The sequence below is a fragment of the Ranitomeya imitator genome, chromosome 10 (assembly GCF_032444005.1).
Source record: "Ranitomeya imitator isolate aRanImi1 chromosome 10, aRanImi1.pri, whole genome shotgun sequence".
Classification (NCBI taxonomy): domain Eukaryota; kingdom Metazoa; phylum Chordata; class Amphibia; order Anura; family Dendrobatidae; genus Ranitomeya; species Ranitomeya imitator.
Window position 1 is genome coordinate 105103540 of NC_091291.1, and position 27392 is coordinate 105130931.

At 43.3% G+C, this 27392-nt stretch overlaps 1 protein-coding gene across 3 annotated transcripts in view; it reads right to left on the reverse strand.

Moving 5' to 3' along the window:
* The window catches only part of AJAP1 (adherens junctions associated protein 1), a 444313-nt gene that overhangs the window by 72012 nt on the left and 344909 nt on the right, over nucleotides 1-27392 (reverse strand). For all 3 annotated transcript variants that reach the window (XM_069740962.1, XM_069740960.1, XM_069740961.1), the window contains exon 4: nucleotides 5058-5145. In XM_069740962.1, coding sequence (XP_069597063.1) covers nucleotides 5058-5145 — 88 coding nt within the window. The remainder of the gene's footprint in view (nucleotides 1-5057; nucleotides 5146-27392) is intronic.

Here is a 27392-nt window from a genome sequence, read left to right on the forward strand (position 1 = left end):
ATTATTACTACCAATACTACTACTGTTACCATCAACACTTCATGTGGTGATCTGTATACTGTTTAAAATGTTACCGCTGGGGGGAGATATTTTGTATTCTGTGACAGCTTTTAGTTGTGTGTTTCACATAGCTCTGAGCCACCAGGTATACATTTCTCAAAGTGGGCCATAACATCTTTTAGTTTTGCATATTTTTTATTTGAGCACATTATTAGAAAGGCACAGAAATCTGCTGTATAATTACCACTTTCATCAGTCTCTGCAGTTAACCTTTTTGGCTTTTTAGTTGTATTTTATTGTCTGTGAATTTGTACTGAATACAATTTATTAGTGTTTTCCCATGGAGTTTTCCTTTTTTGTCTCATTTGTGACTCCTATTTATTATTAATTTTTGTACCTCATTAGGTTAAATATAGTACTATTGCTACCAATTCTACTACTATTACCAATACTGCAACTATTACTACTACTATTACTACCAATATTATTATTACCAATACTACTACTATTACTGCCAATATTATTAATACCAATACTACTACTGTTATTACTATCAATACTACTACAATTATTTCCAATACTACTACTATTATTACTACCATTATTACTTACTACTAGAGTTGAGCAAATTTCTTTGGTTCCCCGCTTATTCGGCAAGCTATAGCGCTTACCAAATAACCTGCAGAGGGAACCCAGATACATGGAGCGTGCCGGCTGATCCGCAACTGCATGTGTCGCGGCTGTGTCACAGTCACAGCACGTGCATGGAGAGCCCAACAAACAGGCTCTTAATGCATGTCGCGACACATGCAGCTGCGGTGCCGATCAGCCAATGCACTCCATGTATCTGGGTTCCCTTTGCAGTTTACTCGGTAAGCGCCATAGCTTGCCGAATAAGCAGGGAACCAAAGGAATTCGCTCTACTTTACTTACTACTACTAATACAACTACTACTATTACTACCAATACTATTACTACTAACAGAACTACTACTATTACTTCCAATATTATTACCAATGCCAGTAATACCAATACTCCTATTTTTTACTACCAATACTCAACTACTATTACTAACAATACTACTATTACCACTAATACTACTATTATTACTACCAACAACACTACCACTACTATTAGTACTAATAATACAACTATTATCACCAATACTACTGTTACTACTTCTTTTACATACTGCTATCTACAAAAATATTAGTACTTAAAGTTATAATACAACTATCATGCAACAATGGACAGTGTGCGACAGAGTTATTTCAATAGATCAGCCAGCCACGCTTCAATAGGAGGGAGAAGCACGTTGGCTTTGCTGTTAAAATAAGAGCTCAATCGGTCTGTCTTACACATCGTTTTGGTCACATTCCCAAACCGGAAATACAGTACTAACCTGTTTGGAGCACTGGGCCAAAATGTCAAGCTGCCTGGACCCAGCATGGATTGGCTTCCATAGGATCAGAGCACGCGGACTACATTAGCTATTTCCCTTAATATTTACAGTTAATTTAATTCTATTTTATCCCTGGAAAAATCCCCTTAATTATATTAACAACAGTGAAATCCTATCCTAGGTGCACGTTCTCGAATGTTTCTGAATTGATGGCATCGTATCTGTGACACATATACAGTACGATGATAATAATTTTATATTTGATACTATTATTATTTTACTTTTATTCCCAAATAATATCGCCCTGCAGTTCAGACTCCGAGAAAAGTTCGGCTCACTCGCACTGTAAGGGGAATGGATTGCGTGACAAGTACAGCAGCCAGTTTTTTTTATTTCGGGTCTGGAAAGTAAAGCTGCAGAGATGTCTTGGCAATGTGACATCTGTTGGCAATTATGCCATTATCATCCTTTATAACGCTCCAGCTTCCTGCTCTTCCTGTTTCCTGTTGCTTGTCTGTTGTTTACTTCTATACGCGGAGCATGTATTATTCGGATAATTCACTAGCGTGTGACTTTCACTTGCTTGAACATTGTCTTGCTCCCTTCCACAAGCTATTATAGCTTCATTTTACTATAAATTGATCCCATGGCTCCTGACCACTGATTGTTTCCTATTTCTCTGACCACTGGCCCTGACCCGATTCTACTTGTTGGCTTCCGTCTTCCTGACTGTGCTTATTACTCCCGCTGCAGTAATCAGCGCCCGCCATGATCTCCGTCCATCGTTTCAATAGCTGCAGATAAAGGCACAGAGAGAATTGCTTCTGACAAAAATACAGCGTGAACCCAAAGCTTTATTCGCCAGGCAAACAAAGCATTTAGAAGGCGACAGTCAGCAGGGATAAAATAGGGCACTCAACAATGACAGAGGACTTTATAAACTACATTAGTAATGTTGACATAAAGTTTAAAGGAGTTTTTCACTTTTAGAAAAGTGGACTCTAAACATTTCCGGCTTTGTAGAAATAAACAAAAAAGGAGTCCAAATCAAGGGCGCCTCAGTGGGGGTGGTTTATTCACAACGCATTTCGAAGTAGTCTTCCTTCTTCAGGAGCATCCACGTAAATTAATAGAAGTTAAAGTGGGATTCCCATCACCAAGATCCTATCCCAATATGTAGTAGGTGTAATAATAATAATAATATTAGCAAATACCTTTAATTAGAAATGTAGTATAGTTTTTTCTGATTCACGAAGTCTCTTTCCTCATGTGCAGGCATTGCAGGACCATAAGTATCCATGGTTACAACCACTGATATAGTGACAGTTAGCTAGCTAATGGTCGTAATCATGGATACCTAAGGTCCTGCAATGCCTGCAACATGAGGACAGAGACATAGAGAATCAGAAAAACTAGACTACATTTCTAATTGGAGGTATTTGCTAATATTATTATTATTACATCTACTTCATGTTTGGATAGGATCTTGAAGATGGGAATGCCTCTTTAAGAATATTTCAAAACATGTAGGGAATAAAGTGCAGTAACGTTCTCTAGGATTCGACTCCTTTATTGTTACAATACCAGGACCGCAGATACCCACTATCCCCAAACTGTCCGAATACTACATTGGATATGCCAACCTGTGGGGCTGCAGCAGCTGGGAATCATGTATAAAACTTTTTCAGCATTGTGCCTCACAAAATCAGAGGAGCGGTACCACCTTTTCCCGTTAAATTGTAATATGGATAACACCCTATTGTACTTTTATTGTCCGCGCAGCCACTTTCTAAAATTAGAAAGCAATGATCCTCCCTGTGATCTTCTCTTTGATGCGGTTTTCCAGGCTTGGGGTACAAGTTTGTAGTCTCTCTATGTGACTGCAGACTTGTAAATTCTCACAATGCGCACACTGCACTCAGTCAGGATTCTCCGATGATGGCAACAGGAGCTGGTGGTCATGTGACTGGAAGTATGTGATTTGCATACGTCCTGTCACGTTTCAGCTAGACGCGTACTGCCTCGTTCATTACACCTACATTGTTATATCTGTTACACTAGGAGGAAATCAAAAGTATTCCCTTTCTGCTATAAATCTTTAAAATAGTGAATTTTAACATTCAGTTAAAAAAAAACTTTTTGCTCCAAAGTAATGCTATATAAACTGCTACTTTTTAAAGGAACTCTAGTCTCCAGGCCTTCCAGATATTACAAGCAAACTGCGGTCTATAATTACTGTAACGTTATGTTTATTCATGTTTGAGAAAATACTGCAATTTCCAATAAAAAGCTCCACAGGTAGCCTTCGAGAACACTGTTGAGGAAAACGATAATTTATTTTTCCCTACAGTATTTTTTGCAAAATCAAAGAGCTTATTTAAGGATGCGTAAAAAAAAAAAGAAGAAAAAGCAATGGACTGGATAGAATTAAATCCCTGATGTATCCGAATGCGCACATGAACTACTTATTATCATTTTACAGAAAATGGAAATTCCTGTTCACTGCAGAAGGTTTTCTACAAAATACACCATGCATGGTGGAATGTATGGACAACCGCCAAGGATGGTGCCACTTACTACTGTATCATTGGTAAGGGGCTGTGATGGCTTCATCCTTGTTAAATAAGTAATTGAGGCATTCTTATCAATGCCATTATTCCGGGTCATGGTGAATGCCTTAAGCTGGTAATACCCATTAGATGACTGTTGGCCGAAAAGATTGTTCAGCCGACAACCATCTCAGCTGACTCCCCTGAACACAAGAAAGTTTGTTCAGACGAATGCTCCTGCGTTCTCTATGAGAAAGCCAACGACTGACACGTCGGCCGGCGGCTAGGCTTATCTCAGGGACAACAATGCAATCGGCAGTCCAAAATCAGACATGTATGATCGACATCTCTTCCAACCATCAGTAGGCCGGCACCAACATACACATCAGACCTTTGATCAAACTTGTTGATATTGGCGAGTTCGACTGACTTAAGTCTAATGTCTAATGGAGCATTGCACGGCGAATAAGCCTCCTTACCTTGACAAGCCAGAGCTGGTATGTCACTCTCCATTAGGAGAAACGTTACCCCTTAGACCCCAGTCCAGAGCCTCTCACCTAGCCAAATCAGTTCTCATGCTTCGCACTGACGAGGGCCAACACCCGAAACACCGTGTCTGCGAATTGAGATACTGATTTGGCTTTTATCCTAAGTCATATTGCACGACTCGTTAAAGGGTTGATTGTGACTTGTAGGTTCGCTACTTCCAACAGGTGGCGCTATAGAGTTTAAGTCCTCTTTTTCTCAGAAGAGGCAATTTGCATATTTAAGTCTAATGTGTAAGCTCAGCTTTAATTAGTCTGCACTTTTATCATCTAGGCCAAGTTAAGCTGTTTCATAATTAAGCAGGACATTTTGGTGTGATCGTAGTCTAATCATAGCTCATATCTACCACCCAGGACTTCCTCTAGGCCAAGGCCTACTGTGCCTATAAGTAAATCCATTTAGGCACATGATAGATACAATGAAACACATACAATAATTAAAAGCCCAAATATGACCTTAGAGTACATGAAGGTGACATATATTACCTAACTCTGTTAAGCCACATATATGCTATACACTTCCATAACATTAAGTGGAAAATGAGTAGAAGTCATCCTTACCAATTTTTCAAGACGAGTGTTGTTATCAAGGCTGCAATGACCATAATTAGGGAGACAGTGATGGTAATTATCTGGTGTACTGCTAGACCTGTACAGAGAAGCAGAGACAGAAGCAAAAGCCATGTGATATATGAGCAAAAAAACAAACAAAGTCAATAATAAGTAATAAAGTAGCAGGAAATGTGACTAAAATGTGGAAAAGCTCTGTCGAGGCAACAATAAAATCCCTAAAATGTAGACTGGTCCATGCTGGTGTTGTAGGCCACTGACATTGTCTGCCCTTGCTCTAATGAATTACTTAGTAACATGTTGGTTCCTAAGGAGATCAATTAAACCAGGACTACAGCTCCCCATTGCAAATTAAATTTATATTTATTGGCAAATTTTACAAACTCTCTACATTTGCAAAAAAAAAACAATCAAACAAGAAAAATTTAACACAAGTAACATAACAAGTGATTTCTCCAAATTCAACACAAAACACAATTTTCTTTTTTACTCCAGTCTCAGATTTATATACAGTACCTCCTAAATAAAATTAATTATTTACATTGGTGCGCTTTAGATTAAAACATGTCAGATACTTAGACTAGCCACGAGGTTGTTAACAGTGACGTTTGTTGCATGTTTGAAAATGCTAAGTCAAGAAAGTGGTCCAAAAAGTTTTAGAGAAGAGATCATTGCTTTGCACAAACAAGTAAACAGATAAAAAAAGATCAAAAGATATTGCATTTTCCAAACAATACAGTTAGAAGCATAATTCACAAATTCAAACTTATTGGAATCTTGACTGCACTATTTGGACATGGCAGGAAAAGGAAAAGGAAGCTTTCACCGGCTGCAACCAGATTCCTGAGGAGGCAAGAGATGATAAACCATGGAGTTACTGCAACAGAGGTGCACCAACAGGTACTATAAAGTCTCAGTCTGCACATGCTAAGTGCTGAAGGTGCTAAAATGTCAAGATGTCACCTCCACTGACCCAAAAGAACAAGAAAAGTTGGCTTCAAAATGCTGAAAAATATATAAATAAGCCACATGAGGTTTGGATTCTGTTCTGCGGAGTGATAAAACCAAACTAGAACCGTTGGGGTCTAGGAATCAGAGATATGTCCAGAGAAGGAAGAATGAAGCACACACTGAAAAGAACATCCTGTGTACAATAAATCATGGTGGTGGCCTGGTGATGCCTACGTGAAGCCTGGTGGTGGCTTTGGGCTTTGTTTCCTCTGGCACTTGAAACTCTCAGTGTATGGAGGACAATATGGATTCAATCAAGTGTCAGGAAATTCTAGGAAACTGTTATGCCTTCTTTGACTATGCTGGAGCTTGGATGTTTTTGGATTCCAAGTATATCTCAAAGACCTCCAAGGTTTGGTTTTACAACAGGTCCTGGAAGATTCTAGAGTGGCTTTCCTAGTTGCCTAACTTGAACCACATAGAAAATCTTTTTTTGTGGGAATTTGAAGAGTGTAGTTTCAGCAACTCAAGTTTATTAGTGACCTGGAGACCAGTGTCCATGAGGAATAGGCTAAGATCCTTTAGAAATATTACCAGAAGTTGATGTCTGGTTATGCATCACATTTTCAGCAGGTCATAACAGGCTAAGTACTGAAGAGTCAAGACGCTTGACAAGCAGGGTGTGAATCATTTTGAATTTGTTTTGTTGAGCTACGGTATTTATATTATTCTTGCTTGATTGGTTCATTGCAAACAGCATAGTAAGTGATTTAATGATGGCTTCATTGTACTGATGTAGACCAAGATAAATCAGAATAAAACCCCAGCACTTTCCTCACAAGTGAGGTTGTGTATGCAGCTCTTATGTCACTTCCAAGGGGAAGTGGCTGGACTACTGAGAGTGTCTCAATCTATGGCATTTCTCTAATAATTGCATTTATTACAGCTGATACAAACCACATTCAGTAGTACACTGAGATGTCAAACTCAAATACACAGTGTTAAGGACTGGCGGAACGCACCAAGTACAAGATGAAATGGAACTAGGTGCGTTCGCAGTCCGAGGTCCACCGTGCAGGTAAAAACCCTGCTGCTAGTAAGACGGACTATATGGCAGTACTATAAGTATACACGCACGGGTTAACTTCACCCTGCGTGAAGGAAGCAATCCTGTTGCGTCAAAGGACCGCGGTACCGCACATAGAGCGTGAGCAAAAAGTGAGCGAACTCAACCCCAACTCCTCGAACGCCTGGTCCACTCCCGTCTTACCCGCTATCTCTCAGATAACTCTCTTCTCGACCCTCTTCAATCTGGCTTCCGCTCTTTACACTCTACTGAAACTGCCCTCACTAAAGTCTCTAATGACCTACTAACAGCTAAATCTAATGGTCACTACTCCATGCTAATTCTCTTGGATCTCTCTGCAGCATTCGACACTGTGGATCATCAGCTCCTCCTCACTATGCTCCGCTCCATCGGCCTCAAGGACACCGTTCTCTCCTGGTTCTCCTCCTATCTCTCTGACCGATCCTTCACTGTATGTTTTGCTGGTTCCTCCTCCTCTCACCTTCCCCTTACTGTTGGGGTTCCTCAAGGATCAGTCCTAGGCCCCCTCCTCTTCTCGTTGTATACTGCCCCTATTGGACAAACAATCAGTAGATTTGGTTTCCAGTACCATCTCTATGCTGACGACACCCAATTATACACTTCTTCTCCTGATATCACACCGACCTTTTTAGAAAACACCAGTGATTGTCTTACCGCTGTCTCTAACATCATGTCCTCCCTCTATCTGAAACTAAACCTGTCAAAAACTGAACTCCTCGTGTTCTCTCCCTCTACTAACCCACCTTTGCCTGACATTGCCATCTCCGTGTGCGGTTCCACCATTACTCCAAAGCAACATGCCCGCTGCCTTGGGGTCATCCTTGATTCTGACCTTTCATTCACCCCCTACATCCGATCACTGGCTCGCTCTTCTTACCTGCATCTCAAAAACATTTCTAGAATTCGCCCTTTTCTTACTTTCGACTCTGCAAAAACTCTTACTGTTTCACTTATTCATTCTCGTCTGGACTATTGTAACTCTCTACTAATCGGCCTCCCTCTTGCAAAACTCTCCCCGCTCCAATCTGTCCTGAATGCTGCAGCCAGGATCATATTCCTCACCAACCGTTACACCGATGCCTCTACCCTGTGCCAGTCATTACACTGGCTACCCATCCACTCCAGAATCCAGTACAAAACTACTACCCTCATCCACAAAGCACTCCATGGCTCAGCACCACCCTACATCTCCTCCCTGGTCTCAGTCTACCACCCTACCCATGCCCTCCGCTCCTCTAATGACCTCAGGTTAGCATCCTCAATAATCAGAACCTCCCACTCCCGTCTCCAAGACTTTACACGTGCTGCGCCGATTTTTGGAATGCACTACCTAGGTTAATACGATTAATCCCCAATCCCCACAGTTTTAAGTGTACCCTAAAAACTCATTTGTTCAGACTGGCCTACCGCCTCAATGCATTAACCTAACGATCCCTGTGTGGCCTATTTATAATAAATAAAAAAAGAAAAAAAAAAGAAAAAAAGGTTCCTCGCATGATGTTCTCATACACTTTATGCAGTATTAGCCCTCTGTGTCTGTACTGCTACATACTGGTTCATGCAGCTTTACATGAACACCTGAGCCTTACACTATAGCTGGTCCGAATAACTAAAGCAATTGTTACCATCCACCTCTCGTGTCTCCCCTTTTCCCCATAGTTTGTAAGCTTGCGAGCAGGGCCCTCACTCCTCCTGGTATCTGTTTTGAACTGTATTTCTGTTATGCTGTAATGTCTATTGTCTGTACAAGTCCCCTCTATAACTTGTAAAGCGCTGCGGAATATGTTGGCGCTATATAAATAAAAATTATTATTATTATTATTATTGAAGTCTGATTAGACACTTGCTGGCACAACACCGCAACTGGGTGTGTAAGGAAACTGAATAATAATATAAAGGCACAAGAGTGCGTGTGGTGCCGCACTGACGGACGCCACTAACCACCCAGGCTTGGGTCAGGAAAGCGCAGAGCAAGCGCACGGCGCCGTACAGGCGGACACAGCAACTGGTAGCTGTAATGTGTGTTACGTGCTGTTGGATAAGTCGGGCGCTAGATAGCAAACATACACCTTCCGCGAACAATCATTCAATAGGGAGGGTTATTTAAAGAGCGACTTTCACTCACAACACACACACATATTTACAAGACAATACTAGCGCATGGCCGTGCGGTCATGCGCAGTTTATATAGCTGCAGCACAGGAAACAGCTACAGAAGTTTTGCCCTTTCAGGACCTGCCAAAAGGACCAATGGGATGTGCTGCAGTACCTGAGCATGTGACCCTCGATCTCCAACGGGAAATCCTGCCCTGGGCATGCTCAGACAGAGAAAAGCAGGACTTAGATCCAGAAACGTCCACTCGCCGCTGCCCAGCACTGGCTTCAATGGCAGAAGCAGGAAAAGCAGCAGTAACTCTTCGCACAGAGTCAGACTGAGCGAGACGCTGGGATCGACATCCCTGCTGAGCAGACTCCACTGCGGCTGGAGAAGAATGGGAGACCGCAGCGGAGACGGATCGAGATTCCCCCTGTGCAGCAGAGGAAACTCGACTCCTAACATTACCCCCCCTCCTTGGGCCCCCCCCTCCTTGGGCCTCGCTACGTTCGAAGGCAGCAATGAGCTGCGGGGCCCGAATGTGCTCAACAGGCTCCCAGGACCTGTCCTCGGGGCCATAACCCTTCCAGTCTACCAAATAAAATTTTTTGCCACGTACTACCTTGAACCCCAAAATAGCGTTCACCTCATAATCGTCCGTAGACGAACCCGATGTCCCAGCAGATGACTCGGAAAACCGAGACATATACACGGGTTTCAAGAGGGATACATGAAAGGTGTCGGTGATACCCAGGCGTGGCGGAAGGGCCAAACGATAGACCACAGGATTAACCTGCTCGAGGACCTTGAATGGACCCAAGTAGCGAGGAGCAAATTTAGTGGACTCAACTCGCAGCCTGATGTTACGGGCGGAGAGCCACACCAAGTCGCCAGGAGCAAAGGTCGGAGCGGGGCGCCGACGAGCATCGGCGGAGGACCTCATTCTCTCCTTAGAGACCCGAATGGCATCCTGAGTGCGGTCCCAAATATCCCGTGCCTCCACAGCCCAGTCTGCCACCCTGGAGTCGGCGGAAGACACGGGCATAGGCACAGGTACCCGTGGATGCTGACCATAGTTGAGGAGGAATGGGGTTTGTCCAGTGGAGTCGGCTACGGCGTTGTTCAGTGCAAACTCTGCCCATGATAGCAAGGATGCCCAGTCATCCTGCCTGGCTGAAACAAAATGTCGCAGGTATGTGACCAAGGTCTGGTTGGCCCTCTCTACCAACCCATTCGTCTCGGGATGATAAGCGGAAGAGAGATTCAACTCAATACTGAGAAGACGTCAAAGCTCTCTCCAGAACCGAGACGCAAACTGGGGACCCCGGTCACTGACAATTTTGTCAGGCATACCATGTAGGCGGAAGATGTGTTTAATGAACAATGCTGCCAAGGCCCGTGCAGAAGGTAACCGTGGTAGCGGCACCAAATGCACCATTTTTGAGAAATGATCGGTGATGACCCAAATGATGGTACAGCCGCGAGACTTGGGTAAACCCACAACAAAGTCCATCCCGACCATCTCCCAGGGCCTGTCTGCCACCGGCAAGGGATAGAGCAACCCAGCTGGCCTTTTATGCAGAGATTTATTTTTGGCGCAGGAGACACACGCCAGAATATAATCCCTGACATCCCGGACCATATGCGGCCACCAGTACGTCCTCGCCAGTAGCTCAGATGTCCTCTTTGTCCCAAAGTGTCCACCCACCCTGGACGAATGAGCCCAAGAGAGAACCTCCGGTCGCAAATTAATGGCAACAAAAGTCTTGCCCGGAGGCACAGACTCTAGCGAAACCGGCGCTACGGTTCTCAGGCTCTCGGAAGGGACAATAAGCCGAGGCTCCTCTTCCTCCTCCTCAGTTGACATAAGGGAGCGAGAGAGAGCGTCAGCACGGATATTCTTCTCCCCGGCGAGATAATGAAGGGAAAAGTGGAACCGGGAGAAGAACAGGGACCATCTGGCCTGGCGAGAATTTAGCCGCTGGGCTGTTTGCAAATAGACCAAATTTTTGTGGTCCGTGTAAACTTGGAAGGGAAACCGCACACCTTCCAGAAGGTGTCTCCACTCCGAAAAGGCCAACTTCATTGCTAGCAACTCCCTGTCCCCGATGGAGTAGTTTCTCTCCGCTGGCGTGAAGGTCTTAGAGAAGAGGAAGCATGGATGCTTCCGACCTTGAGCATCCTTTTGATAGAGGACTGCTCCAGCACCAACGGACGAGGCATCCACCTCCATTAGGAATGGCTTATCCACATCGGGACGATGTAAGATGGGAGCGCTAGCAAAGTGGGACTTAATAGAAGTGAGGGCCTTGGAGACCTCTTCCGACCACAATTTGGGATTCGCTCCCTTCTTGATAAGGGCTACCAAGGGAGCTACCAGAGTTGAGAAGTGGGGAATGAACTGGCGGTAATAGTTTATGAACCCCATAAAGCGCTGCACCGCTTTAAGAGAATGGGGCTCTTGCCAGTCCATCACAGCCTGTAGTTTGGCAGGATCCATAGCCAATCCCTGGGCGGAGATGATATAGCCCAGGAAAGGTAAGGACTCCTGCTCAAACACACACTTCTCCAACTTCGCATAAAGAGAGTTTGCCCGTAGGAGGTCGAAGACTCTGCCAACATCTCTCCGGTGGGAGTCAATATCTGGAGAAAAGATGAGAATATCATCCAGATAGACTACAACCGAGGTGGAAAGCATATCCCGGAAGATGTCGTTGACAAAGTCTTGGAAAACGGCAGGTGCATTACAGAGCCCGAAGGGCATCACCAGATACTCATAGTGCCCATCTCTGGTGTTAAATGCCGTTTTCCATTCGTCCCCCTCACGGATGCGAATCAGGTTATAAGCACCCCGCAGATCTAGTTTAGTAAACACTCTAGCTCCCCGAAGCCTATCGAAAAGCTCAGATATCAAAGGCAAAGGGTACTTGTTCTTAACTGTGATAGCATTAAGACCCTTGTAGTCTATGCATGGACGTAGTTCTCCATTCTTCTTCTGCACAAAAAAGAACCCTGCCCCAGCAGGTGACACTGACTTCCTGATGAACCCTCTTGCCAGATTCTCTTGAATGTACTGAGACATTGCCTCCGTTTCCGGGAGAGATAATGGATAGACTCGACCCCGGGGAGGCTCAGCACCAGGCAAGAGATCAATAGGTCAGTCATAGGGGCGATGGGGCGGAAGGGTCTCCGCTGCCTTTTTGGAGAACACGTCTGCATAAAACCAATATTGCTTGGGGAGAGAGGAAAGATCTGCGGGTACCTCTGTAGTAGCAACCTGAACGCACTCTCGATGACACCTGTTCCCACAAGATTCACCCCATCCCAGAATTCTGCCTGAGGACCACACGATGTGAGGAGAGTGGTACCGTAACCAAGGTATCCCCAAGAAAACCTCATCAATTCCCTCAGAAATGACGAGTAGAGATAGAATCTCCTGATGAGATGGTGACATGGACAGAGTAAAAGGGATAGTTTGATGTGTAATCTGTGCGGGCAGTGTCGACCCATTCACCACTCGTATCGTTACTGGTTGAGATAGCATGACGAGAGGAATTGCGTGACGTTGGGCGAAGGCTGAAGACATAAAATTGCCCTCCGCCCCAGAATCCACACAGAGTTCTACCGAGTGAGAGGATGAGCCCAATGTTATTGTCCCCTTAAAGGACAATTTGGAGGCAAACGTCGCCGTGTCTAGTGCACCTCCACCAACTACCACTAGACGCTGACGTTTCCTCAACCGCTGGAGACATCTGGAGGCAAGATGTCCTGTCTGTTGGCAAAGATGACAAATCTGGAGTGCACGAGCGGTCCGGGACTTAGATCCCGCTTGTGACTCTACCACAGGCTCATGGGGCTCAGGAGCCTGGTCTGGAGATTCCAAAGGTTTGGCGAAGGTGGGAGCCAGCCGAAACCTCTGCCTACACTGGGCTCGCTCTAACCTCCGCTCGTGAAAACGGAGATCAATACGAGTGGATAGAGTTATTAATTCCTCCAATGTGGCGGGAATCTCCCTAGTGGCCAGGGCGTCCTTAACGTGGTCAGCCAGCCCCCTCCAAAATATTGGAATGAGGGCTTTATCCGACCACTCCAGCTCAGATGCTAAGGTGCGGAAGTGGACGGCAAAATGACTGACCAAGGACGAGCCCTGAGTCAATGCCAACAATTGGAGCGCTGTATCATGGGTGACACGAGGTCCTAAAAAGACCTGTTTTAGAGTGCTCAGAAACAACGGAGCACTCTGCACCACATGATCGCTACGCTCCCATAGCAGCGTAGCCCACTGCAACGCCCTTTACGATAGAAGAGACATTATAAATCCCACCTTATCCCGCTCTGTAGGGAAACGAGAGGCCAGAAGCTCGAGATGGATAGAGCACTGACTCACGAAACCCCTACAAGCGCTAGTATTATGTTAAGGACTGGCGGAACGCACCAAGTACAAGATGAAATGGAACTAGGTGCGTTCGCAGTCCGAGGTCCACCGTGCAGGTAAAAACCCTGCTGCTAGTAAGACGGACTATATGGCGGTACTATAAGTATACACGCACGGGTTAACTTCACCCTGTGTGAAGGAAGCGATCCTGTTGCGTCACAGGACCGCGGTACCGCACATAGAGCGTGAGCAAAAAGTCAGCGAACTCAACCCCAACTAGGATTGAAGTCCGATTAGACACTTGCTGGCACAACACCGCAACTGGGTGTGTAAGGAAACTGAATAATAATATAAAGGCACAAGAGTGCGTGCGGTGCCGCACTGACGGACGCCACTAACCACCCAGGCTTGGGTCAGGAAAGCGCAGAGCAAGCGCACGGCGCCGTACAGGCGGACACAGCAACTGGTAGCTGTAATGTGTGTTACGTGCTGTTGGATAAGTCGGGCGCTAGATAGCAAACATACACCTTCCGCGAACAATCATTCAATAGGGAGGGTTATTTAAAGAGCGACTTTCACTCACAACACACACACATATTTACAAGACAATACTAGCGCATGGTCGTGTGGTCATGCGCAGTTTATATAGCTGCAGCACAGGAAACAGCTACAGAAGTTTTGCCCTTTCAGGACCTGCCAAAAGGACCAATGGGATGTGCTGCAGTACCTGAGCATGTGACCCTCGATCTCCAACGGGAGATCCTGCCCTGGGCATGCTCAGACAGAGAAAAGCAGGACTTAGATCCAGAAACGTCCACTCGCCGCTGCCCAGCACTGGCTTCAATGGCAGAAGCAGGAAAAGCAGCAGTAACTCTTCGCACAGAGTCAGACTGAGCGAGACGCTGGGATCGACGTCCCTGCTGAGCAGACTCCACTGCGGCTGGAGAAGAATGGGAGACTGCAGCGGAGGAAACTTGACTCCTAACACACAGAGGGCCAAAATTAAAAGATTGGTCAAACCTGAAGGCCAACTCATTTATTTATTTACAAAAAAATGTCTACAATACAGGAAGTTTTTCCTTATCATCAAATATAATCATAAACCTTTTTTTATATGAAAACAAATTTAAAGGTGATGCCCCATGAACAAAGTACATTTTTATTAATAAATCTTAAAATAAAATATTGCAATATTATGTTATGTAAGAGCAGTAAAAAACATATGGCCCAATAGCCTAGTTTAAATATGTAATAATAAAGGATAAAAAAATCTTGACTAATACAGACAATAAAGTATGATGCCAATAAAATGCCCCCCAAACACAGTAAGAAACCCCCACAGTGAATTCCTCCACACACATGATATGATTACCCTATCATACCTCCCTGACCACCATGGCAAAGTATGGTGACCCCATCACAGTATGATTCCCCAACTGTAATCCCCACACAGCCCTCCACACAATATACATAATGAACCCCACATAGAGCGTCATATAGTATAATGGACCCCACATAGTCCTCCATACAGTATAATGGGCTCCATGGCCCCATATAGTCCTCCATACAGTACATTAAGCCCTGCATTGTCTTCCATACAGTATAATGAGCCCTACATAGAGCTCCGTGCAATATAATGGGCCCCACATAGTCCTCCACACAGTGTAATGGACTCCATACAGTAAAATGGCCCAATATATTGCCCCATGCAGTATAATGATCCCACATAGTGCTCCATACAGTATAATGGGCCCCACATAGTTCTCCATGCAGTATTATAGGCCCCACATAGTGCTACATACAGTAAAATGACCCCACATAGTCCTCTATGCACTAACATTGCCTCACGCTGTGCTCCATACAGTATAATGGGACCCTGCATTGTCCTCCATACAGGTTAATGGGCCCCAAATTAAAAATAAGTAAATACTCACATCTTCTAGTTCACTCACTACTACAGTCTCAGTACCGAGCACTCTGAAGCTCTTCACTACTTGGCAGAGTGGGCTCGCTGCAATGACATCATCACGTCCGCTGGCCTGAGACGTCAGATGCAGACCAATAATGAAGGTGGAGCAAGCGTCAGTGTCCCTACTCTATTATTGCTTTCAACTATATCATCATCCAGGATGCCAATACATACACTAGAAATTACGATGCCAAGCAAGGGGGTTGGGGATCGGCCCAGCATTGCAGGCCAAATATACCCACCCCGTGGGCCAGCTTTGGTCTTCCGGCCAGAGTTTGACATATTCAAGCAAAATTAGAAGGAAAAATAAGCCGCCACTATGGTCGCCACCAGGAAAGTGTTTAAAACTTAGATGTAATTATCTGCAACATATAAAATAATACAAACCCTATTCCAACAAAGAGAACAAGAATGCAATAGGCATAATTTATTCACAACAGAACATAGAACACAGATCAGAAGGTGAAAATTAAACATTTTTCTATTTCATTTGAAAAAAATAACTCATTAAAAACTGATGGCAGCTACACATCTCATAAAAGTTGGGCCCAGGCCAAGTTTACCATTGTTGAGCATCCTCTCTTCATTTTACAACATTTTGTAAACATGTGGGAGGTGAGGAGACATTGTTAGAGTTTTGGGAACATTCTCCCATTCTTGTCTGATAAAGGATTCACCCTACTAAACAGTCCAGGGTCTTTTTTTGTTTTATAATAAGCCAAATGTTTTCTATGGATGAAAGATCTGGACTGCAGTCGGCCAGTTTATCATCCAAAACTCTTCTTCTTCTTCTTCTTCTTCTTCGTCTTCTTCTTCTTCAATACTATGCTGTTGTCATGGTTGCAGTATGTGTTCTACAATACAGATAGGTTAGCATATTTTGTTCTAAAACCTCTATATAATGCTCAGCATTGATAGACTTTCAATATGTATGCAGGAACTGTTCTTTGATAACAAGTTAGATGGTCCCTCTCCTTTTGAGTCTGCAGGACATTGAATCCGTAGTTTCCATAGAGAATTTAAAATTTGTATCATCTGACCACAGAACAGTTTTCAATTTATCCTCAGTCCATTATAATTGAGTTTTGGCCCAAAGACAAGGGCAGAGTTTCTGTATTGGATTGATTTATGGCTTCTTTGCATGATAGAGCTTTAACTTGCATTTGTGGTTTGCACAGCAAACTGTGCTGATAGGCAATGATTTCTAAAAGTATTCCTGAGCCCATGCAGTGATTTGCCTGACCGAATCATGTCGTTTTTAATGTTCCTGAGGACCCGTAGATCACGAGCATCCAGAACTAACTGTCGGCCTTGTTCCTTATGCACATAGATTTCTCCACAGTTTCTTAACATTTTGATGATATTATGTACTGAAGATGTTGAGATATTCAAAGTTTCGGCAATTTTATGTTGAGGAAAATTTTTCTGGAATTGTTGCACAATTTTTAGACCCAGTTGTTCACAGATTGATGAACTTCTGACCATGTTTGCCTCTGAGAGACTCTGCCTCTCTAACATGCTCTTTTTTACACAGTTACATGACTTAGTTGAAAATTGATGCTCCAGCTGTTTTTCATTTGTACCACTTACTTTTCCAACCTTTTGTTAACCCTTTCCCAACTTATTTTTACATGTGTTGCCGCCATCAATTTCTAAATGAGATAATGTGTCATGCTACTGCAGTGCAGTATAATGCAACCTCCAACAGAGGGAGCTTGAGAGAGAAGTGAGACTGCGTACACAGAGAAGCACCACAGAGCAGCAGCATAGGCACCACCAAGTGGTGAGAGAGTGGTCAAACAAGCTGAGTAAAAAAACAACAATAGGCAGAAGTACTAAAAGGATCAGCAGTACACATGGTCAGGAAAAAGTCAGGAGGTTCAGCAACGGTCAGAAGCGGATAAGACAAAGTCAGAAGCAAGTCCGAATACGAGCCAAGACAGGAACCAGAGAATCAACAGACAAACAGGGCAATGCTGGGAAAAGAGCAGGAGTCAACAGGCACAGGGCAAGTCAGGGATCACACCAGGACAAATCAAGAGCTACCTGAGTCAGGTTCACATGCCGCAAAGGCAGAACTATAGCTGACACCGCCAGGCATCGGAGCTAGATAGCAAACCTGAATGAGGCAAAACAAAATTAACCCTTGACATGATCTGCCCAGAAAAAGTGCAGACAGGATTAAACCTTGGAACGGATCATGACATAATGTTTTCAAATGAAATGAAAAAGCATTCACCTTCTGATTTGTGATCTATGTTCTGCTGTGCATGCAATATGGCTATAAGAGATTTCCAAATCATTGCATTTTTGTTTTCTTTACATTTTAGACCGCTTCCCAACTTTTTTTTTGAAATAATGGACACATTATTTTGTTTCTCGAGGCTTCCATCTAGTGAAACAAGACTAAAATTTCATACATGAGACATTCCCCTTAAGTGCGAACACCCAAATGGACACATCTATGGTGTTATTTGAAGATAGCACAAGTACTTTCAATAGTACATTATGCCTATCCTGGCCCCGATATATTTTCCTCTAACTTTCAGAAATAAATCTCTGTCAATTAGATTTCCTATGATGTGCAAATCTATATCTATAATCCAATTGCGGAGGAAAATTACACATAGATGCCAAGTGTCCTAAACATTTTGTAGAATCTACTTTACAATTTATAAAGAATCAATTCGCAGACGATGATGAAAGGCTGGAATTGCTTATCCACAAATTGACTCTCAAGCATCTTTTGCTCTTGCTTTCTCTTTTCATTGGCTCATTTTTTAGCTAGTACAGTAGATGAACATGGATTGGCTTATTTTATCATCTCCTCTAATGACATATGCTATTATAAGCCTCCTCATCATTGATATGATCTTATGGAAATTTTCTTATGTTCGCCATTCTAATAAACATTACCGAGAATATTGAGTCCGGTATTTCTATTGGTAAAATCGTTTCCACGGGTTTATCTTATGACTGGCAAAATATTCAGAAACATATAGTGAGAGGTCAAGAAAAAGGAAAAAATATTTTCTGCTATTATCTCAGCACTGATATGCGATTATAGAGCTGTGGTCCTTGAAAGAAATGTTATAAGCCTACTTTAAACTTATTCAGACCGAGCGCAGATGAAGCAAGTTTCATTATGGAATTTAATTAATAGAGTTTTCTGATAGAGTTGTCCATGCATTACACAATTTGGAGGTTAACCTTTCCCACTTTTTTTTGAAGACTCAATTTGTTCAAAATTCAGATTAATACATTATTGCAACGTGCTAGCGAAACCCTCGAAAGACTGCAATTCCCATTACAACCAATTATATATAGACATGTACTGTATAACAAAAATATCTGAGCAGAGTATCGCCAAATATTGTCTTTTTTTTAAGTTGGTAATCTTGTGCCAGTCATCGCGGCATGTGTCACCATAGGAAACAAAGGAAATACACATCTGTAAAAGTGTAGTTACACTGAAAGATTATTTTAAACTAGATGGCAGCCCGATTCTAAAGAATCGGGAGTCTAGAATCCATATATACTTTATTTATTCAAATGTAAGAATAATACAATTAATAAATAATAGTAAGAAAGAACAAAAATAATAGGCAGTATATGGAGAAAACACCAAACAAAAGTTCAAAATTGGTGTGAAAATGTCACTGAACCACTTCACAACTAAATATATATAGTTTTGGTAAATGGTATTATCATTTTTTTTACGAAATTCGGCAGGAGCTTGAAGAGCAACGTCATTGGGCCCGCCTCCACGCAGTAGAAACTTGCTGTGAGGTAAAAATTCAAAAATCACACCAAAATGGCGGGCGGAGTGTGTCACAGTACGGCACGTTTCTGATTGGTCGCTCGCAGCAGGCGGCAACCAATCGGACACTGTTGACGTCACTTAGCTCCGGACATTAGCTCCGGACATTAGCTCCGGACATTAGCTCCGGACAAAGCAACGGAAGTTGGCACAAATTGCAGGAAGTAGTATTCTAGGCAATTATATATTAGATGAGCGTTCTTAAGAAAAACAACAAGCTGCCGATCACCTGAGAAAGGATCAAAATAGGGTTGAGCGACTTTTCTTTTTATAGGATCTGACTTTTTTCAAAAGTCGGGTCGAGTGAAATCGGCCGATCCTATAGAAAAGTCGGGGTCGGGGTCAGCCGAAACACGAAACCCAATGCAGTGCATTGGGTTTCTAATGGTTCCCAGGGTCTGAAGGAGAGGAAACTCTCCTTCAGGCCCTGGGATCCATATTTAAGTGTAAAATAAAGAATCAAAATAAAAATATTGATATACTTACCCTCGGACGCGCCCTGGTTCTCACCGGCAGCCTTCCTTCCTAAGAATGAGCGTCTGAAGGACCTTCGATGACGTCGCGGCTTGTGATTGGTCGTGTGAGCGGTCACATGGGCGTCACGCGACCAATCACAAGCCGCGATGTAATCTAAGGTCCTTCAGGCGCTGATTCTTAGGAAGGAAGGATGCGGGTTAGAACCAGGGCGCGTCCGAGGGTGAGTATATACCTATTAGGAATATACTCACCCTCGGATGCGCCTTCGGACGCTTCCTTCCTAAGAATTAGCGCCTGAAAGACCTTAGATGATGTCGCGGCTTGTGATTGGTCGCGTGACCGCCCATGTGACCGCTCACACGACCAATCACAAGCCGCGACGTCATCGAAGGCCCTTCAGGCGCTCATTTTTAGGAACGCAGGCTGCCGGTTAGAACCAGGGCGCGTCCGAGGGTGAGTATATCAATATTTTTTATTTTTATTCTTTACTTTACACTTAAATATAGATTCCGATACCGATTCCCGATATAGCAAACATATCGGAACTCGGTATCGGAATTCCGATACCAGATCAGAAGATCGCCGACCTCATGGCCGACCCCACACAGGGGTCGGGTTGGGTTTCATGAAACCCGACTTTGCCAAAAGTCGGCAACTTCTGAATCTGGCCGACACGTTTCGCTCAACCCTAGATCAAAATGCTCGTTCATCAAGTGAAATTGTATTTTGTGCAGCACACAAGATCTTCATTCTCATCAACGTATTGTCCTGTGTAAATAGGTCTTGCGAAACTGATATTTAAGACAGCCTATGAGCACTGAGCAATCCATTGTAGATCACTCATTACACATGGTCTGCCTGTGTACACTACTAAACGGCCGCTGGTAGGTAAATGTTTTCCATTTGGCGGTTGTTTAGTGCCACCAGACAGAAAGTATAAACGTACCTTAAGTCATCGTTGATGTGGGTGATAGCAACAGATTTGCAATGTAGTCAGTCATGTGCATTGTATAGATGTAGGGTGGACCTAAGGGGCGAAACTGGCCGTTAATTACTTCTGCGTCTAAAAACACCCTACATAGGGGTCCCTCCATGTGCGCACATATACAGCTTCTTCTGATGGCACCTTCAGACTATGTTCTGCCACAATTTTTGAGATACTGGGAACTTTTAACTCTGCGATGAAGAAGACAGACAGGTTTGCAAAAATAAACTCTCATTAACTAGGTCTGAAATATATATACAATGGGGCAGCAGAAATAATGCTTAAGCTTTTCATTTCTACAATATGACAGAGGTTCACAATTGATGATTGCGGATGGTGGCACACTACTTGTGTAGAATATTGCAAATAAACAACAAGCTATGCTGGGGGCCACCATCTTCCCAGTACATGGCAACACAGATCAATGTGTTGTGCTGTGACCACTGTACCCATTGCTACACATCGTGTAAGGGAGCTCTTGCAGCTACCAGACCTTATGGACATGTTCCAGCCTGGCTGATCCAGTATTTCTTCACAAAGTCCTCCAGGTCTGGCTAACACAGAGACTTGCTTAAAATTCACTTTTCAGTAGGTGACCCAACTTGCTTGCTATGCGGAGAAACTGCAGCCACTGTTGCTTGAATGCTGAAAACATGCCACCTTGCAGATCTGCTCTTTGCACACACCCAGTTATGGTTAAAACTGACTAAGGGTATCCTTTCTTCTCTATAGACTAATTTAAAAACAGGAACTAACTCTTAGTGCCCATTTACTCTTCCGCAAACTATGGGCTGGCCCTACAGTTAACCCTGTCCACCCCTTTACACAGGAAAACTGCAGCTTACACAAGGGAAAAAACACATAAAACCACAGGTTGCATTAACTATACAGTGAGGGGTCTTCAGAGAGGGTGTTCGGACATCTTCTCCACCTTCACAGACCCTCAGAACTGTTTCCTCCAGAGAGCTGCTAAAAGGTAAATCTGAGCGATATAGTCTGTGTTTGCCCTTAACAAAATTAAAATGCACCAAACTGCCTTTCACCCTGTGGCACCCTATGGTTCCTAGATGATTGTGGCTCTTTCATTTTTAACCACTGGAAGAGTTCAAAAGCTGGCCTTCATTTATAGAATAACTTATCCAGAGAGTTGCCCAATTTTGTTGCGCAATTTTTGCCCCTGTGTGGTATTTTGGGCCACAACACAAGGCAGGCTGAAGTCAACCTACTGCATTGTCCACTGAATAGACCAGGAAGATCCTGGATGCAGGGCTGAGTGGTTGCATTTTATGTGATCGCTCAGCAAAGCATCCAAATGCAGCTGAATGGTTCTCGTTGCGAGACAAATGAATTATCGGAGGACATGTGGGGATGTCTTGTGTTTCATTTCATGTCTTTTGGGACTTTTTATTTTGAATATGGGACTTTGTGTGTTTATTTCAATTAAAGGACTTTACTCTGTGCTTGCATTTATTACATTTGCCTATGGGATTAGTAATGGGGGTGTCTTATAGATGCCTCCCCATTACTAACCACTGGGCTTGAAGTCAGCTGACATTACAAAGTTGACGTCATCCCCAATACTATTACTTCACTTGCCACCGCATGAGGGCAAGTGGGAAGAGCAGAGGCTAAGTGTCAGAATTGGTGCATCTAATGGATGCACCGCTTCTGGGGTGGTTGATATTCTTAGTCTGGGAGAGGACTAGCCTTTGCTGGTTATTAATAATAGGGGGCCAAACGACTTTTTTTGTTAATAATCAGCTGTAAGCTGATATTAATAGCCTGGGAAGCTTTTTTCTTATTATCCCCTTTCCAGACTAAATAGCCTGGGAAGCTCCTTTTTTATTACCCCCTTCCCAGAATATAAACTTCAGCCTCCAGCTGTCAGCTATCTCTCAGCTGGTTAAGAATAATATGGGTGACCCCATATCATTTTTGTCTTTTATTCCATCTATATATCTCTTGTATTGTATTTTGACAGTTCAAGCTGTGAATTTAGTGCACTTGGCTGACGAAATGTTGTGTTTCCTATGAGATGGGTGCGTAAAAATCGCATGGCGCACGCATAGTCCGTGTGTCATGCAATTTTCTTCTTGCAGCCATAGACTTTCATTGTTGAGTCTTGCTGTTTCCCAAGGCCATACACATCATGCAAAAAATAATTTCATCACCCCAATTCTATATGAGGAAAACCTCGCAGATGAGCACAGCCTCATTGCCTAACATTATAGCGAGTGCAATGCAAGGTTTTGTCACATTGCAGTTTAAAGGGACTCTGTCACCTGAATTTGGAGGGAACAATCTTCAGCCATAAGGGCGGGGTTTTCTGGTGTTAGATTCACCCTTTCCTTACCCGCTGGCTGCATGCTGGCTGCAATCTTGGATTGAAGTTCATTCTCTGTCCTCCATAGTACACGCCTGCGCAATGCAAGATTGCCTTGCGCAGGCGTGTACTATGGAGGACAGAGAATGAACTTCAATCCAATATTGCAGCCAGCATGCAGCCAGCGGGTAAGGAAAGGGTGAATCAAACACCAGAAAACCCCGCCCCTATGGCTGAAGATTGTTCCTTTCAAATTCAGGTTACAGAGTCGCTTTAAACGTCGATGTGAGCTAACCCTTAGTGCAACTTCCACTCTGGTGAATCTGGGTTGTAAGACTTATGGTGAAGTTCTCACTTTGAAATATTTTAAGAAAAAAATGTTACTTTGTTCTTTGTCTAAAAATTCTTCTTGGCAAAACCCACAACAGGCTGCATGTTACAAATACTTGGTGGCCATATAAATGCACACATCAAAAACCTTTCCTGACAAAGTATCTTTAAATCATGTTTTTTTCAAACCTTGCTCATGTCTCACTGCTCATCCAGTGACATGTGGGGAAAAGAAAAATGTTACGGTAAGGCACATCTGCATCACCTGGGGGAAAGATCTGCACCGAGAGAAGGGTACTACATCAAGTATAGTCACCTTGCCACATGGTAAGTACCAAGAAAGCAAGAACACTGGTTAAACATATGATAAGTACCAAGAAAGGAAGAATAATTCTTAAATAAGAGTCTGTTTTTTGTGGAATAAAACCAGGAGAACGAACAGCTGAGCATTGTCTTCTAACCTTTTCGCTTTAATTAATCACTTTCTAAACCTCCCACAAAGTGGTTCAAAGCTGATTTTATTTTTATTTCCAGCCGTCTGCATCTTACACCGTCAGATATTTTGCTGCTGGAATATTTTTAAATGGAATATATCATTAAAACCAAATATAATCTATTATTCACACAACCATAATAAATACGTGTCCTAAGAAACAATCATCCACTTCAATTTCGTGAGTAGCTGCGTAAACCTCTGACCCTACGATGCTCTGATCTGCGCTGATTCAATTTCCACCATAAATTGGCGTGAGAGTAATTGTGTGACATCACTGCACTTAGTGTAGCTGATGTGTGTAAGTAAATTAATGCAGTGAAGGGTTTAAAAGGAAACTGTGTTATTGGAAAAAAATTATGGCAATATATAGAGATTGTATTTCTTTTATTTTTTTGCATTTAAAAGCTTAGTTGAGTTAAAAATAACTAGAAAACCAAAAATGCTTTGTTTTCTTTTTTCAATAAAACAGCACCCCACTTTTCCACAGACTAAGAGTGGAATTGCAGATCGGACCCATTCACTTTAACTAAACTTAGCTGCAATACCAGACACAGCCTCTGGACAGATGTGGTGCTGTTTGTGGAAGAAAGCAGACAATTGTCTAATCTTGTGCAAAACCTTTAAAGGTAAATGGTCACCAGGTTTGCACCATATGGGATACAGCCACCACCTTTCAGCCCTCGTATACAGCATATTAATAAGCTGGGTATATGCCTAAGTAACTTTTATTATACTCGCCTGGGGGACGGTCAGGTCCGAGGGGGGTTGCTAGTCCTGATCCTTTTTATTTCATTGCTGTCCTCCTTCTGTGCTTCGTGTGGATGGAGAGTGCCAATTCATCCACACAGTGTTTCCCGGCATCACGCTCCTACACAGGTGTACTTCTCTGACCCGACAAGGGCAGAGCAAAGTACTGTAGTGCGCATGCGCTGAAAAGGTCAATAAGCCCGGGCGCATGCACGTTGCAGTACTTTACTCTGCTTTAGTCAAGGCAGAGAAGTACACTTGTTTAGGAGTGCGATTCCAGGGATCACTGGGTGGATGACGTAGCACTCATCATCCGCAGGAAGCACAGAAGGTAGGCAGCATCGAAAGAAGAAGGAAGGTGCCGGACCAGGACTAACGACACATCTCAGACCCGACCGCCCACCAGGTGAGTATAATAAAAGATGCTTTTCTTTTGTTGCAGACCAGATCGTGGGCATATACACAGTTTATTAGTATGCTGTATATGAGGGCTGAAAGAAGGTGGCCATATCCACATGGGTCAAACCTGGTGTCAGGTTTCCTTTAAACATAAATGAGACTCATAACAGAAATATGTCTAATTAAACCCCCCTAATGACCAAATGAAATAAGCCCAAATCATAGAGGGCATTCACCTCTAACAACGACTAGAGTCACCTCCGATCACTGATGTTAGCCCCATAAATGCAGGTGTCAATCTCTGACGCAAGCATTTAAGGAGTGCAATTCTTGTGCCGTTTTAATCACACATAGGCCCCCTTAAATCAAAGGATCGTAAGTTCATGTCCACTAGGGTTGAGCGAAACGGGTCGTTCATTTTCAAAAGTCGCCGACTTTTGGCAAAGTCGGGTTTCATGAAACCCGATCCGACCCCTGTGCGGGGTCGGCCATGCGGTACGCGACTTTTGCGCCAAAGTCGCGTTTCAATGACGCGAAAAGCGCCATTTCTCAGGTAAACGCAGAGTGTGGGCAGCGTGATGACATAGGTCCTGGTCCCCACCATCTTAGAGAAGGGCATTGCAGTGAATGGCTTGCTGTCTGCGGCGTCACAGGGGCTATAAAGGGGTGTTCCCGCCAACCGCCATATTACTGCTGCTGATCTGAGCTTAGGGAGAGGTTGCTGCCGCTTCGTCAGAAGCAGGGATAGCGTTAGGCAGGGTCCATTAACCACCAAACCGCTTGTGCTGTAGCGATTTCCACTGCCCAACACCACCTTCGGTGTGCAGGGACAGTGGAGGCTACCTTTTTTTTTTTCCTCAGCGCTGTAGCTCATTGGGCTGCCCTAGAAGGCTCCCTGATAGCTGCATTGCTGTGTGTACGCAGCTGTGCAAACCAACTGCTTTTTTCAAAGCACAAATCCTCTTGTTCCTTCCTTTCTGCACAGCTATCTTTTTTGTTTGTCCACACTTTTTATTTAATTTGTGCATCAGTCCACTCCTTATTGCTGCCTGCCATACCTGGCTGAGATTACTGCAGGGAGATAGTAATTGTTGGACACTCCCTGTTTTTTTTTTTTTTTTTTTTTTGTGGGAGATTAAGATTGACATTTCTGCTAGAGTGCCATCCCTGTGTGTGCCATCTCTCACTCAGTGGGCCATAGAAAGCCTATTTATTTTTTTGCTTGATTTGGGTTATAAAATCTACCTGAAAAAATCACTACATCAATCAGTGGGAGAAAAATATTGGCCTCAGGGCTTGTGTGCCACTCCTGACTCCTGTGTGCATCATCACTCACTCAGTGGGCCATAGAAAGCCCTTTTTTTTTTTTTTTGCTTTATTTGGGTTCTAAATTCTACCTGAAAAAATCAATAAATCAATCAGTGGGAGATTAATATTGGCCTTTGGGCTTGTGTGCCAGTCCTAAGCGTGCCATCTCTCTCTCTCTCAGATAGTGGGCCATAGAAAGCCTATTTATTATTTTTTTTATTGGGTTTATAAATTTTCTCTGGAACAAAAAAAAAAAGTGGGAGATTAATATTGGCCTCTGGGCTTGTGTGCCAGTCCTGAGCGTGCCATCTCTCTCACAAATAGTGGGCCATAGAAAGCCTATTTATTTATTTTTTTTTTGGTTTTATAAATTCTCCCTGAAAAAAAAAAGGGAGATTAATATTGGCCTTTGGGCTTGTGTGCCAGTCCTAAGCGTGCCATCTCTCTCTCTCAGATAGTGGGCCATAGAAAGCCTATTTTTTTTTTTTTTTTATTGGGTTTATAAATTTTCCCTGAAAAAAAATAAAAAGTGGGAGATTAATATTGGCCTCTGGGCTTGTGTGCCAGTCCTGAGCGTGCCATCTCTCTCACAAATAGTGGGCCATAGAAAGCCTATTTATGTTTTTGGTTGATTTGGGTTCTAAATTCTACCTGAAAAAATCAATAAATCAATCAGTGGGAGATAAATATTGGCCTCTGGGCTTGTGTGCCACTCCTGACTCCTGTGTGCGTCATCTCTCACTCAGTGGGCCATAGAAAGCCTTTTTTTGTTTTATTTGTTTTCTAAATTCTCCCTGAAAAAATCATTTTATTTTATTTGGTTTCTAAATTCTTCCTGAAAAAATCATTTTATTCTATTATTTTTTTTTCCTAAAGTCTCCCTGAAAAAAAAAACAAAAACAAATCAGTGGGAGATTAATATTGCCCTTTCTGCTTGTGTGCC